This window comes from Phaethon lepturus, unplaced genomic scaffold (genome assembly GCF_000687285.1).
Source record: "Phaethon lepturus isolate BGI_N335 unplaced genomic scaffold, ASM68728v1 scaffold1640, whole genome shotgun sequence".
NCBI classification, from domain to species: domain Eukaryota; kingdom Metazoa; phylum Chordata; class Aves; order Phaethontiformes; family Phaethontidae; genus Phaethon; species Phaethon lepturus.
In genome coordinates this window covers 5,934-21,882 of record NW_010512377.1, presented here as the reverse complement: position 1 = coordinate 21,882, position 15,949 = coordinate 5,934, and the positions used below count along the sequence as shown (strand labels likewise).

The following is a 15,949-nucleotide window of genomic DNA, read 5'->3' as shown; positions in this document are numbered from 1 at the left end:
CAGGAGAAAGGATTAGTATTTTTTAAGTATAAATTATTCACAGAAGAAATGTCTGTCATGGACGGCTAAAAGTATCTTCAGAATTCAACCCACATTAATAAATACTTTTGGCTAATTTTTTTTTTTAATTTGAAAAAGGCATGATTTTTCCTTTGGAAACATTTTTGTTCAAAAAGTTGTCAAAAATAATTTCTAAAGGGGGATTTAAAACCTGAAAATAAAGCTACACGTTTCATTTGACAGAAATGATTTCCCCCCCCAGTTTTTTTTTCAGTTCAGTCAGCGAACTGAAAAATCAATTATTCGCACAGCTCTACTGGCAAATAATTCTTATCATAATAATTCCAGAGGGAATTATTCTGTGACAAGGAGCTTATATTGTATGGAATTTAAAAGTTAAAAAATTGAGGCTAGTATGATAAACACTGAGAAATGTTCCGTTTGGTTTTCTCACTTTTCTCTTTCAAATTATGACCTCCAATAGAGATGAACAACTAAAAGGGAAAAAGGAAAAAAGAGAATCCAAAAAAAAACCATCCATTTGTTTCAAAGTGGATTTGGAGTGTCTGTTTTGGTAGTAAGAAGCCACCGATTCCCAATTATTTTAGATGGAGCCATAAGGTCTATGCATTTTGAAAATCAACCCTAACGAAATGCAAGAAGACACCAGAACAGAATCACTTTTGAAATATTTCGTCAGCTTCGTTTGCTCTGAACAGTTTGTTATGCACCCTCGACTTTGATCGTTTATTCATTAATGCCTCCAGAAAAGAATATAGCTGCGTCCTGCCTCATAATTATCCCTAAAGTTGAAGTTCAGCAACGTGATTTTTCAGAAAGAGATGAATTAACCTGCCCTCGCAGCAAGCGCGTTCTTCCCCGTAGCCTTTGTGAGGAGCACCAACGCGAGGCGCGCCCAGGACCCGGCAGAGAGCGGTGGCTGGGACGACCGCGCTCGCAGCAGCCTGCCCGTGCTCCTCTCTTTCTGGTAACGGTGGCAGCGCTGCAGAGGGAGAGAGGTGATTCAAAGGCCTTAAACTCAGGTAACGCCTAGAAGGAGTATTGGCAATAACCAGCAGAACAGCAAAACAATTTGGGGAACAGCAGGGCACAGCTTACGTGTGTAGAACGGTGCCCTTCAGAGCCCTTGCAGCGATGATTCTTGGGCAGCGGCCTCTGTGCAGATGGGGAACAAGGTATAAGCCTGAAAAGAGGAGTATTAAGCCAGTTCTCAGAATCAAGTGTTAGTTTTGGGCTGGGCCGTGTATTCACAATTCAAAAATATTTTACCTATTTATCATTTAAAAATATCTTCCAAGAGGACAGGCCACTAAATCATACGCCACAAGTTTTCACGTCTGGATTCTCAAAAGAGAACAGCCTTGGTTACATTTCTGCTGTGCCCTCGCTTATCCTTAGGTGGTTTTCCTAAATGTCCCGTCAGTGCCTAGACATCTCATGGTGATATGGAAAATTAAAGTGTGCTTTTATCATCAGTTCTTTACCTTCCCCCCTACATCTCCTACAAAACAAGACAGATAAAAGAAAGGAAATCTGATTTTGAAGTACATGTCTTTTTAAAGCACTTAAGTCCTAGGCTTTTCAGAGACTGTTAGGTTGTGTGGAACTGTATTTACTAACGGAACCTAACTAGAACGAGAACTCAGCCTTTGTTCCTTATGTGTGCTTTATTGCTGGTTGTGTGTATGTGGGTACACCTGGAGAAAAATGTGGCCAAAATACGTGGCAAAACAACTCCAAGGATATGTTCAGTATTCCTTTCCTCTTTGAAGAACAGTCTGACTTCTTTCTGGCAGTTTTCAAAGAGAAGTAAGTGGGGTCTCCTGATCAATAGTCCAAAGCTTTCCTGCTGTCTCCTACCCCTTGCTCTGACTCTGCTTCCCTCGGCACGTCCCGCATGGCTCGGCCGCTGCAGGAGCCTGCCCAGCCAGCAGCCACCACGAGTTGAGTTGAACCAGCCCCCCTGGTTCTGCTTTGCATTTGCTTTTCTCTGAATCATGACTCATTTCCTTCTTGGAAGCAACTCTTTCCTTGGCCTCTGCGTTTGGTTGGAAGGGAGGTGGAAGTCTCCTCAGGGCTTTGTTTGATGTGTAAAATCCTCTCACCTACAGACATAAACTTAACAAGTTTAGAAGAAGGCTTAAAAGCAGAGCTGGTCACAGCAGATGCCTGCCAGAGGATGAGCAGGGGAGAAGGTTCTTCACTAAATCCTGATACCAGGACTTCACTAAATCCTGATACACAGGACGGAAGGGCCTGTGCTGTTACTGGCTGCAGCAGGAACAGGACCGAGCTATACATTGCATTAAAGCTGTCAGAGGTGTCTCACTTGTTTCAAGTGAAACCTGGGGTCCAAGAGCAGATGTAGGTGGGGTGAGCTATTCTGCACCTCTTCGGTGCCCGTGTGCAGGGATCCTGCCCTGATGGCCGCTGCAGCCGCACGGGGGGCCAGCCCTCGCCGGCTGCAAAGGGACGCCCAGCGAGGACAGCGGCGGTGGCATGCCTCTGCCCTGAGTTAGGGCTTACACCGACTGCTCCTCCAGGAGTACTGCGCGGAGTAGCACAAGGCATATTTTCTCTCCCTCAGAGGCGACCCATTACAGCCCGTACCCTGCTCTTCCACAGATACGCCCCTGCGGCAGTAACTGCTAGGGGCGCATTTGAGTCTTTAAACGAGTCCATAGGCGGGCTCTTAAACAGAAATGCTTTAAAATCTTTTGAAAAGAGCAGCAGATGTACCGCTTCACAGAACTGGTTTCCCTGGTGTCAAATTCTGCGCGTACCATGGATATTTTTATGCCGCTTTTCTCTATTACAGTCCTCAAAAAGTTATCGAAATCAGTATGAAATTAACCTTGCTTGTTTCTCCCGGAGCAGAAACGTTGCTACCCTGACAATGGCTCATGAAAATACTGTATTCCCTGCTGTGACACAACAGGTGCTACCTCCTGAGTCTTTCTCTAAGCTTGAAGTAAAGATATTTCTGCTTCAGCCACGTCTGTCCGACATTAATCATGGACACAAATTTGTAACTGCTCACTTGGGCTATCGCTGCCTGCGAGAATAACATTTTTCCCATTGCAGAGAGTTAAGTAACATTTTTGAATGGTATTGTAAGCATGTCCACTTGGATGGTAATTTAATGACCGCAATTTTAGACCTCCCACACAACAAATTGTTCCTTTTCAGTGTTGTGCTGGGAAAAAGAATTCAGGGTACCAGCTGGCAGCTGATACTGTGAAGTACTACTTGCAAATACAGACAGGAAGTTTGGTGTAATTGCTAGCATCTTAGAGCAGCTTTCTTGGGATTGCTGCTGAGCAGATGTAAGACTGTTATTAATTAAATTAAACCCAGAAATATTGGTCTCTCAATAAACTTAAAAGTTATGATGCACATTAACACAATGCCAGGAATTTGAAATCTAATATTCATTAGTATTGTGAGAAAAAAGAAGAGAGAAGAAACAGTGACTCCTAAAGACTTTTTAACTTTTGTTTTTAAATTTGTAAGCTATGAAACTTTGCAGTGACATATTGCTGCACCTTTCATCTGTGGTTTGTGTGTCACATTCTTAACGATCTAGCTACCACTAGGTTGTGATACAGACTTCTACAACTGCTGTGATATAGGGGTTAAATTCTGCCTGGTGGTATTATAGTGATTAGAATAGGTGTGTCTAGGGTATTTGTTGGCGTGTATTAACTTGCTGATAATGACTTAGTGCCCAATGGATGGATGGCAAACTAAGACTGACTAAGCAGGACGTTGGACAGCAGCAAAAAAATTAAAATAACAAAACCTTTTCTTCCTTAGTATCCTGATGGCAATGAGCAGTAGCCAAATCTCAGCCAGCAGGCTCCTTAACTTTTTTGCACCATCAGACAGACAATGGCAAGGTACTGCCAAACAAGATTGCATTATTCCAGCTGGTAGAGAGTGAGCTGCATTCTTGTCCCAGTAGCCTTTCTTTCTCTGATGTATAACAGCATAAGCAGCTGAGATGTTCCGGTTTCTACCCTCTCCTAGTTTTTCTTGATATTTAGAACAAACCAATTAAAACACATGTGATACATCATGACAACTCAGAACACCTAAACTGTGTAGTAGTACCTCTGCAACACATGTGCTGCCCAGTCTCCCATCCCATCAGGGTATGCAAGAGGTGGATTGTTACGTGGAGTACAGCAGCTTAGTAGGTGAGACCAAGTGATTCCAGTGAGAAAAAGGGAAATTTCTAGTGGGAAAGAAGGGAAAAGAGGGACTAATTGTAACACTGACATACTTAAGAGTTTACAACTGCTGCTTTTTCTCAATTCTTCAGTGGTAATCTGGGAACCTACCAAAGCAATCACTGGTGTTAAATGATCATTTGGTAGCACTGCACGAAACCGTCATTGTTCATCTTAGCAAGATATTTTGCTTCCTCTCTGGGAGACATGACTGCCATGGTCCCCAGTTTTGGCATCCTTCAGGTAGATAATAAAAGCTTCCTTTCTGAGGTTAAAGATTAGAGCAAAACAGACGAGCACGCAAACAATGTAAAATATCAGCATCCTACCTTCTCAGCAGTCGTGTCCCTAAAAGCACATCACACCTGGGCTCCTTATCCTTCCCTGATGCCCAGTTTCCATCCCACGCTTGTTCAAGATCTCAGTCCTGCCATTTAAAATTATAAAAAGATTATCTGCCATTATCTAAAAATACAGCCACCAAGCCTGGGATAATATGAATGAAAGCTGGAAACAAATTAGGCCACATTTCAGACAGCGTGAACTAACATAATTTCATTGATTCTAGTGGAGCCAGATGGATTTACATCAGCTAAGAATCTGGCAAACTGTGTTCATGGGCAAAATTATTTGCAGAACATGCTGCTGGCAAACTCTAGCAGGTTTTATAGCCACTCTCTTTATTGACACATTTCCATGAAAAGTAATATTTTTGAAGAAAAGGCAAAAATGATTACTTGGGAAGGGGATGGAAGTTAGTTCTCTACAGCAGCTGACAGCAGGTATATTTTCAGACAGATTTATTTCAGCTTTAACACTTAGAGAATGTGAAATGAAAATTAGAAAAAGCATTTGGCCATTCCACTTGGCTAGGTGTATCTAAGTATTCCATATTAAGGATAGGTATTTTTTAATGTGGTAAACTGAAATAACTCGGACTCAGAATTAGCTGTTCTGTTTTACTAGATATAAGCATCATTGGATTATTTTTAGACTTTGGACCTAAGAGACTAAAGTAAGTATGAACATTTTCAGATCTGTTGGTCTGTAACGCTTTTTATCTAGCCAAGAAATCAGAACAGTTTCAAATGCTTAAAAACTGAGGTATTTTTAAGAGGTTTAATAGGTTACTGCCTCCTTTCTATGTTCTGAGTGTTGCTGATCTAGCCTGTAAACATCTTCAGTTGCTTTTGTTTCTTTGGAAGGATGTCATTTAGTAAATTACTGCACTTCAGAAACATTTACAGTTTATTTAGCAAGGTAAGGTTGCTTGTGGCCCTCTGTCTGAAAGGAGCAGGGGGAAAGGAGCAGCAAAGCCAAAAGGACCTGCCCCGCTAACAAAAGGAAGACAGTATGCATCTATCAGACAACATACTAATCAGGTACAGGTCAAGATACAGATCTATCAGTAGTGATCCTGTAGTTCTAATTCATATTGAGCAGCATTTAACTTGGCAGTTAAATTTAATTCCCATTTAAATAATCAGAATATATAGAAAAGTTTACTACCGTATGAACACAATAAATCTTATAAACATGTTAATATTTTAATGTAGCGCTTGTGTACTCTTATTGTTGGGCTGGCTTAGTGCAAGCAGTGGGCAATTCCATGCCCTGCATGCTTTCTGTGAGTCTTGGAAAGTCCTCGCTCCTGGGGGAAAGGGAATTATGCTGCCCTTTTCGACTTTATTTTCTTTTTTAATTTTAAGCTCTCCAAACTGCTTGGAAGTAGGCCACTAAAAAGGCAAAGCAAACATGCTCTCTGCGCCTGGGTTTTGCAGCTCCCCACTAGATAGATTATATTCAGCTGAGGGAGAATAAGAAGCTATTTTCCCCAATTTTCCATACTGCCTGTGGGAATCTAATTCAATTTCCTCCCAAATTTAGCAGTGAAAACTAAACAGGAAAGAATAAAGTTGAAGAGGCTTCTGTAAATCTCTGGATTCTAAGGTACTAAGGTGCAGCAGGATTACTGAGCGCAGGTTAAACTTCTTTTCTAGCCGCAAAGCTACTTACAGATTTAAGAGGCTTAAAAACCTGATCCAACATTAGTCCTTGCTTTGCAAATGAAAAAAAATAATATATCTACCTATACAAAGTTATATTTGTTATTATTGAATTTTTTTATCCTTTATTATTGATGTAGCCCAGTTCCACAAAGGAATCTTTTTCTCCGTGGGAGATTATGGTGTGTTAGATAAATTGAGGGAAAGGGACAGGGAAAAGGACTGGTGACCAAATGCATATCCAGAAATAAACAAATGAAAGAAAAGAATCACATTTCATTACTGTCACTACACTGGCTACATTTTACCAGCAGACCACAGGGATCTTATTCATAATTTCCACAAAAAGATGTAGTGCCTTTTTTGGAGTTGGATTCCATACAGCAACATGGACTTGAGATATTGATATGACTCAAAAAATACTGAATAAAAACCAGAACTGACTCTTCTTCAAGTGAGCTGGAACATCTGTTCAGCAGACCTATCTGCAGCCAGCAACCCATGCCATTCTGATTGCCAACTATCCTTATTTTTTTGACCCTTTTAGCTCAGAACTTCTTCAGACAGGTAGTCCCTGCAGGGAGTACTGGTAGCCTTGATTGCAGTAATTATCTTGTTACCTCTTTTACGTGTGTGTCCTCACTGTCAGTTCCGTCCTCGCAGAAATAAATTTGCCAGCAATCATTTTATTTCTTCATAAGGGTGTCCTTCATACTTGTTTTCATCCCCACAAAATCTTCTTCAATAGTAAAGCTGTGTAGACATCTACTAAGCTTTGGAAATTAGGATAAGTAACAGCATATTTTGGGGGGTTTTGACATGACATGGCAAAATCCCATGATGTAATGAATAATATTCAGCAGACGTGATTTTTCTGAGACTGTGAGCCTCTGTGAAAAGATGTTCCACTTGTTAGAGAGATTTAAAGGAAAAATACTTTTCTAAGTATTTTCATGATATTTACCTTGTACATTCAATAGTGCAAGAGTTTTGTCATGTACCTGTACAGACAGTTTCTCAAGTTATGATGAATTTGTCTCATACAGTGTCAAAAATAAAATAAATTAAAAAAAGATGTAAAACCTGAAAAATTAACACTTCAGAGGCAAAGCTAGTTTTATCCCAAAGATTTCATGGTATACTTTAAAGGCGCTTATATTTTAACTTTTGCTTTCTCAACCTACATCTCTTCCTCCTTCATGGCTGAGGTATCGCTTAAAATGTATTTGCAACATGGAATTTTCATCTTTGTCTACATTATGTTAGAAAACTAAATCTCACTGGTGAAGCTGCCTCAAGGTCATTAGTAAGCTTGAGAGGCATAATGTAGATAACAGCCTTAACACATTTGATGTCATGCTAAACACAGACAAGTCCTTTAGGACAACTGTAACAAGGTGCTGGAAGTAGTTTCTAGCACTGGGGAGCTGACTAAGGCTCCTTAACATTGCTAACAGTGTTTTAAAATGCCTAATGAATGCCGTGTGAGATGGTATTTTACATTGTGTGTGCACCATGTTGTAGAGCAGTAACATGAAGATCAAACGTGCCAACTCCTCCGCAAGTTCAGCCTTTGCTTACCTGGGAGCAGAGAGCTGACTCGTGGCATGTAAAAGTGAAGAGCCTGTGCAGAGGACTTACAAGTTTGTTTTACGATGATTTTCTAAACTTTGGCAATGACCTAGAATGATCCAAAGATGTATCTAAGTGAGGAACATACGGCTAGTCGTTAAAAATGTATCAAAGAGCTTGTCTTGTCTGTCTTTCTCATGAATGATCTATTCAACATAAATGATCCCCTCATGTGACCCCCAGTCTATTGGTTGGCACGCACATGCAAGAGCATCAGCCCTCTATCACGTGTGATGAATATTAGTGATTACCGTAGTGATATTTACAGCATTTTAATGTCAGTCGTCTGTATGTAAATAGAGTCTGTGAGGAACGCAGCGTGCCCCGGGCTCCTGCTCCCACTACAACAGCACTGCTCCTTCAACACGCCAGAGTGCTTCCTGCACCTTACATAACTGCCAAAAATATCATTTCAGTTGCTTTATGACAAAATAATGAGTCTGTCAAAGATGAGTGGTCAGAAAAACAAATTTGTTCTCCCACACAATTAGAGCTTATAGCGTTGGACAGCAATATCAATCTCCAGTGATTCAAAATTGAATTTGCACGTCGGAGGGAAGTGTGTTCTTGCATGTGCTGTAGCCAGGCTGCTTAGCAGGAAGAGTCCTTGCAGGTTGAACTGGAAAGATGGATATCAGCTGAGCCGTGGAAATAACAGGATGGAAGTTTCCAAATGCAGACAAGTGTTGTGGGGGTGTGGCGTTCACTTCCACAAGCTCAGCACTGACAGAGCCGCTCCCACAAGGATCAATAAAAAAAAGTCTGGAAAAACTGTCACCGGATGTAACAGGCAAACAACTGTTCCCTTCAGGTAGAAAGCCGTTTCAAGGCCTGCATCTCCCTGCATGTAACCTAATTGCTCATGGAGTTGTTCCTATTTATAATCACGGACTTCAGACGCTCTTTGTAAAGACATTCAAAGCGTCAGACCTCAGCAGTGCCGTTTATGGTGAGCACATACCGTACCTCAGACCTGCACTTTGCCCTTAACGTTTGCTTTATCCTTACATGGGATTTTGCCCTTAGGCTGTTTGCCCGTGCAGTGCAAAGGCTGCAGCATACATCCTCTTACATTTGCCATATCTTAACCTGTATTCTCAAACCTGCTCCACTTACTACAGCTCCCTCAATCATCCCTTCCCAGTACACATGCAAACCCGCTTGACGTGCCAAGCTCACCCACTGCTACCCAGTAATTGCATTTCTGGGCATGTGTATGTAATGCCGCGTAAAGCACTTTGACTTTTTTCTTTGGACTTTAAGAAACTATATAGGCGTGAAATACTGTCATCTGGAACTCAGTAGATAGGATGTGGAAGCAGGTTTTTAGGTTTTCAGAACTTCTCCATTCTTATACATGCAGCCAAAGTGACCGCATTCTTCTAATGGAAGCATCTACAAGAGCTATATGAAATTTTGTGTTTAATGTGCTTTGTATGTGAATCTAACTAAGCCTTTTGTTACTGTCTCAGATTTAAAGCAGTAACAGCTAGGAACAACCTCTCAAAGCAAGTGTTGAAAGAAATTACAAATGGTACCTAGGATTTTTCAGTAATAATTTATTGTCGTGAATAGTCACATAAGGTAACAAAATACTTCCTTACCTCTGGAGGAGAAAAGAAAGGCAATCTTCCTTAAAAAAGAGGTGAGACAGATGAAGGACTCTGAACTGGGGCAGTCTTCCATAGGAAGCTGATACCCACATCCTGACAGTGATCTGATAGGAGCCCGAGTCAGCTTACCAGATCAGTGGTGCTCAGCTGATCCACAGTTACCTGAAATGCCTGTGGTCCAGGATCTGCTGTTTGTTTTCATTCACGCTGCTTACAATCCAGTATCTCTCTTCACAAGGGTGATTCTCTCGTGGTCCATCCGGATGGTACTTTTACCTAAATAGCCTTCTTTCTGTAACCTTAAATATTGCAATTTTCCTTACTGCTTATCCCGGAAAATAGAAGTAGCTTTTTATTGTACTCTAGTCATCTCTCAGCCCCGCTACGCACATTTACCTCTCTCATTCATCCAGAGAAGTCTGTCCCTCAAGCACAACAGGCATTTATCTTCTTTGCAGAAGTCTCTGAGATTGTCCATACATACACTCTGATGAGGTCCCTGGGACAGGCTGCCCAATTCCTAGTGCAGCTTTCCTAAAAAAACAGAAGTATACAAAATATTATTTCCCTGTTTCAGTAAAAATGTCTCTCCACATACAGCACAGAATTTAGTATTGGCTTCTTTTTCCCCAGATACGGTACCCTCCAAACTGTTCAGTTTGCTTTCCAGTTTGCTTGTTTTAGCACTGTCTGCATTTTACACTCATTCAGTGTTCAGCTACATCCTTGATTTGGTGTGGAAATCATGATTAATCTCTCAGAGATCTGTGAAGTGACCTTATCAAAAATTTGGTGCAAGTGAGAGGAGAATCAGAGCCTCCGTGGTTCAATCCTCTGAATGTCTTTTTTCTGCTTACGCTTCTGCTCTTTTCCTCCCTATGTATAGTTACTGCCACCAACAAGAACTCCAGTTTAATCTCTTCAGATTTTTTTGGTACTTGTATAACACTGATAATCATAAACTAAGTCAAATTTTTATGTTGCTTATACACTAAGGTCGCAAAGGTAATGCTTTTTTGCCACGCACTGTCTGACCTTTTGTGGTTTTGGGGGTGTTTGAAAACATTTCTTTTTGTGCCCACTTTAACTAGCTCTCATTAACTCTACATTTGACATTTTTAATATAAATGTATTTTTTTTATCTTAATCTTTGATCTTTAGCTAGTCTTGTAGAAAACCACAGTGACCACATTTGTTCCTTACTTTTTTCTCCTTGGAAATTGTACATGGCTGTTTGAATTATTCTGAGTTTTTTTAGGATTATTCAAGCATTGTCAGCTCTTTTTTTGCTCAGTTGCTAGTGTTAGGTTTTGATTATCTATTCTCTGCCCACAAAGGTTTTAGATCAGTCCTTTATTTTTTGAAGTGATCAACTTTGTTGTTTTCTCTCATTCTCTTTCAATCATACTCCTAGAAGGCTACACCTCTCTCCCTGTTGCTGTTGGGAGGGGCAAGCTGGTTTGGGGTTTTTTTGTGTGTGGGGGTTGTTTTTTTTAATTGGGGGGAGTAGAAAGTTTGCTCTCCTTTCTCTTAAATATGGTATTATTTGGAATTTTCTTTTAAGGAGGATGCAGCATTCTAGGGGATTCTGCTGGGAAGACTTTCAAAAACACACATAAAACATCCAAATAAGTTAATTTGCAGAGAGGCATTGATTTAATGAATCTGTGATTATTCTACTGGTTTAGGGCAGGAAGAGCCATTTAGCAATTCCTCCATTTAGGAAGCTAAGTGGCTAAGATGTCCCTACATTATCTGTTTTGTGTGTGTTTGTTCTGAACGTCTGTGTGAGGGCTGATCGCTTTAAAATGCAGTTAATAGGGTTAATAGGGTTTTAAAATTTGACAGAAGGCCCCCAACTACTTCCACAAGAAAATGCATTTCCCTGTTTTTCTGAAAACCTGCTCATATTTGGTACAAATGTAGACCTCCAAAATCTGTAGTTTTCCTTCGTCTGTTAGAGCTTGGTGGCTAAAACACAGAAGATGCCTTCTGCAGAAACCCTGCCACTGCTGTACTGCATGGGCCCTGCCGTGTGGACCACAGAACAGCTACCGTGGCACGATGCCACAACTCTGGGCTGAGAAGACCTTCCTCTGCAGCAATCTTGCCCTAAGAGATTATAACACTGGGCACCAGAAGAGGCAGCAGAGCTATTCTGTGCTGTCCATGCTCTCTTGCCTGGGAAATAAGGAAGAGGAGGAGGCAACCTATGAAGAGCTGGATCACAGTGCAGTTAGGGAATGTGGGAAATAAAGGAAATCAGTATGCTTGAGAATTTATGGGATTTGTTTGTGTATGCATGTATACATCCATACATATATAAATATGCATATCTTTTGTGTATATATATGAAGAGGCATGGGACAGAACTGGATAAAAGCAGAGGGGGATGGAGAAGGCCAGAGTCTGCCCAAGGCTTTTAACCATGCAAACAAACTTGAGGAACAATCAGTCTATCTCTTCGGGAACTTATGACAAGTATAACATCTAAGAAGTGCAAACAGACTTTGCGCAAGGTTTTCTTACACAACCATTCTTTACTTTCAGGTGCTTATTAAAAGAGCTGTGCACATTGACACCAATTAGCAGATGTACCTAGATTTATTTTCCCCCACCTCAGTTCCCCTACCAGTCTGCAGCACCCTTTCAGAGCCCTAGGAACTACAGCTTTTCCTCACAATCAGCTGGCTTTTTCTTCCTGTCTAGACCAGTTTGCTGCCTCTGACACTGATGAGTCCCTCCAACAAAACAGAAATCTCCCCCTGAAAGAAATCCAGTCGATTCCTCTCTCTCATTTATTCTAGTGACTCCACAGTCTCTCCTACTTCTTTCTCCTCTGACTGACTCTAACATTTGGTCTTGTCATTACTGTGTACCTCTCCTGTTTGGGAGTCTTCCATTTACATATTCCTGTGGACAGTAAAACCGCCCATTACTTTTCTTAATAGCAGTGCCATTTGCCAAAATCTTCAATCTCTACATGAACAGGCATATCTCATCCACTGACATCCAGACAGGCGTCTTTCATTCTGCAGTATCTAGTCATTGAAAATTTACTTTAAATTGATGTAGTCTTTAAGCATCAATATTTTGGAAATCATATAAAAATGAATCACACTTTCTTTTGTCTAGCATATTCGATACATTTTGGTAATTTCAATTTAAAAGGTGCTGAACCTGTTTTTCTTCAGAATGAGCATTGCTCAAATAACAGCAGTTTCAGCTGCCTCATTTCTAGTATTGAGGAGGATGCTCCACCATCTACTGCACTACAGATTCTTGTGGATTTTCTGTAGCAACCGCTTATGACAACTGCAAGTTTTTTTTACCCTGGGGATATATATGGATGTGGCCAGTTGCTTCAGGTCATACTCCTTCCAAATGGAAGTCAGCTTGACAGCTGTTAATTTACACTTGGCCATTCCATGTGTTGTTTTGCTCTAATTATTGGTGACTGTATGGAACAGGTGACAAATGCCCACATGAGAACCCTTTAAATCACTTGATGCACAATTATTAGGAAAACAGACAGGGTCGTTAAATACTAGTTTTCTCTCCAGCCCCAAACAGAAACAGATTTTAGCTAATTTTGACATCTATTGGAAAGAGACAGAAAGAGGTGACAATACCTTACTGTTTATGAAACTAGCTTCCCATTCTTGAAGAGCGGAATTTAAGGAAAATACAATTGTTAGACCAGATGCAGAATCTGGTTTATCTAATGATTTTGTCACAAGTTTCGATTAGGTATTCTTTCCTAAGTAAAACTAAATGCGCCTACCAAGATATTTCCTCTAACCTTCAGTTGTATAGAACTACAACTATATAAAATTAAAGCAGGCAAAAAATTTTCCTTTCTGAGCAGGACAGTACTTGCCAAACAAGAACAGCAAAACACCATTATACTGAGCTTCCCTTCTACTGAAGCGTTGCATTGCAGAGGATATTTAATTGAAGTCTGTTTTCTCAGACTCGCAGGGCCTAATTTGGGTCTTAATTTGGGACAGACTCTCGAAGGACATAAGCAGAGGGCTTTTTTGTTCCTGTGAGTATTGAGTAACTCTTGAATTTTTGCAAGATTATAGACCTGTCTGTAGTGAAAATTATGAATCATTTAGTTGATCTCAGTGGAGCTGCATTAGTGAAAACAAGAAAAGATTTCGCGTTTTGGAGTCTTGGTGAAGTTACTGCTTTTAGACCTGTGCGAGCTGAAGGTACTACAAGATGCTACTTGAGTGTTGTCTTGTAAAATGTGCTAAAACAATAATACAGGTACAACACACAGAAATAGAGCCATTGCCATGGGACATGCTTTACTAAGATTTAATCTGAACTTAAACTCATCTCTAAATAATATCCCACTTTTTTTTTTATTTTTGCCTTTTAAAAATAGGTGTAAGTGCAACCTTCATGCTACTGGCTGTAAAGAAGAAAACAAACGACTACTTTGTGAATGTGAGCATAACACAACCGGCCCAGACTGTGGAAAATGCAAGAAGAATTACCAGGGCCGACCGTGGAGCGCTGGTTCTTATCTGCCTATACCTAAGGGCACTGCTAATATCTGTAAGTAGTTCCGTATAATAAGGATATTTCATTACTAGAATTCTTCCCTGTATCGTGACTCTGAAGGAAGAGTAATGCTGGCAAAAGTTTGTCATTTCTTTATGACCCAGTGCATATAATTTGAGCAGGTGTCAAATTCTAAGTGTATATTTTAAGTATACAGCATCTGTGCTCTCACATGGTTGTAAATAACTTGCATGAGGACTGCATGTTTGTATCCATGGAAGAATCCCTGGACACTGCACAGAAGGGGCTAAGGGATGAAAAAATTAGCACCCTTCACATAAAAAGCATACACAGCGGAGAGAAACCAGTGGGAATATCTGCAGTACTGCTCCAGCCATGGTGCCCTCAGCTCGCCATTCATACATCCTTGTTGCCTTGATTCAAAGCAACCTCAGTTCAATGTGTGAGATGAGGTCCTTGCTCATTTTTTGTCCATTTAAGAAAGTTAAAAAATCTCAGACAATTTTTTGCAAATAATAACTAAAGATCTAAAGGTGGGTAAAGGAAGTTTGTACTTGATGTTGACCTGCAGTCCATATTCACATGCACCCTCTTAGATCACTCTTAAGTATTGAAGGGGGTAAGCGAGGGCAAAACCTGAGTTTTTGTATCTGCTTGTTTCCAGCTAATAGCCATTCAACAACACACATACTTACTATTCCAGTGTATTTTCATATTATCTGAAGGAAGTTATTGACAGCTGCATTTCCTGGTCCTGGACAGGACTGGGTCAAAAAAGAACACGGTGCTGAAGGAGAGGGCATGAAGACAGGTCGTGTATCAGTTCTTTTCACTTTGTATGAAATAGACAATGATTCAGAATCTTCCTGAACTGAGTAACAGACTCAAATCCTTTGAAGAAAGGATTGAAGATGAGGATAAATCATCAAACATTTTGACAGAAGTTCCTAGCTTCTTTAAGAAAAGAGTCCACAGTTTTGCCCTAATTAAAAGCAAAACATTAATTTTAGAATATTAGAATACAAGAAATTACTGAAAAGTTATTTGGGATAAACAGAGCTACGTAGAGCAGTTGAATGAAAAGTTTAAAACCAGGAGCAATGTGCAGTGCTCAGAATGTTATCTAAGACTTCAAAGCAGCAGCTGTGAAGAATCAAAACTCAAAAAATAGTATCATAGGAAGCAGGACTTTATCAAGTTAAATGTGAGCATTATAGACCAAGTAACATACCGTGAAGTGTGGGGGCATGAAATTACGATAAAATTATTACTGAACAGAAAAAAAGGAACTTCCAAAAAGCGGGGGGAAAACATTTTGTAAGAGTATTAATTTTTTTGCATGTTATAAAAAGTGAGTGTGGCTCACAGAATTAATACTTGAAAGCTATGTTCAGAAAAAAATGGTGAGATTTACCAGGTTGGTTTTGTTTATATATATTTTATACAAATACATATACACACATACATACATATGTATGCATATACATAAAATTTTATATATATACATATATATGTCTATATATAATGCAGTTGCTACCCCAGCAATCATCTAAACTAGGGACAAGATATATTTGAACATGAAAACTTTCTAAATGCAGCTTGCTATATCAGTTGCATCATTTCCAATCAGCTCAGCACACACCAGCCGGAACACGGGAATTCGCACCCACCGAAAGGATGCGTGAAGCTCGTTAAAACAACTTTTGACATTATTGAATTCCATTAGATATACAGTTCCATGAAAAATCAAAACCTTTTATAAATAATAGGCAGTCTTTTTGATTGTTTAATAATAATAATACTGCTACTATTATTGTTATTGTGATAGCATCATGAAAATGTAATCTTGTTTGAGCTCACAAATGCTCCACTTACCCTCAAATCCTGACTTCAGCAGTGATCAGAAGCA

The 15,949-nt window shown here is 40.1% G+C and overlaps 1 protein-coding gene across 1 annotated transcript in view; it reads left to right on the top strand.

Moving 5' to 3' along the window:
* NTNG1 (netrin G1) overlaps positions 1 to 14,073 on the top strand; it is a gene marked incomplete at its 3' end in the record, with an annotated part of 91,956 nt that extends 77,883 nt beyond the window's left edge. Inside the window, exon 3 of the mRNA XM_010286546.1 lies at positions 13,901 to 14,073. Within this exon, the coding sequence (XP_010284848.1) occupies positions 13,901 to 14,073 (173 nt within the window). The remainder of the gene's footprint in view (positions 1 to 13,900) is intronic.
* Between the last annotated feature and the right edge of the window lie 1,876 nt (positions 14,074 to 15,949).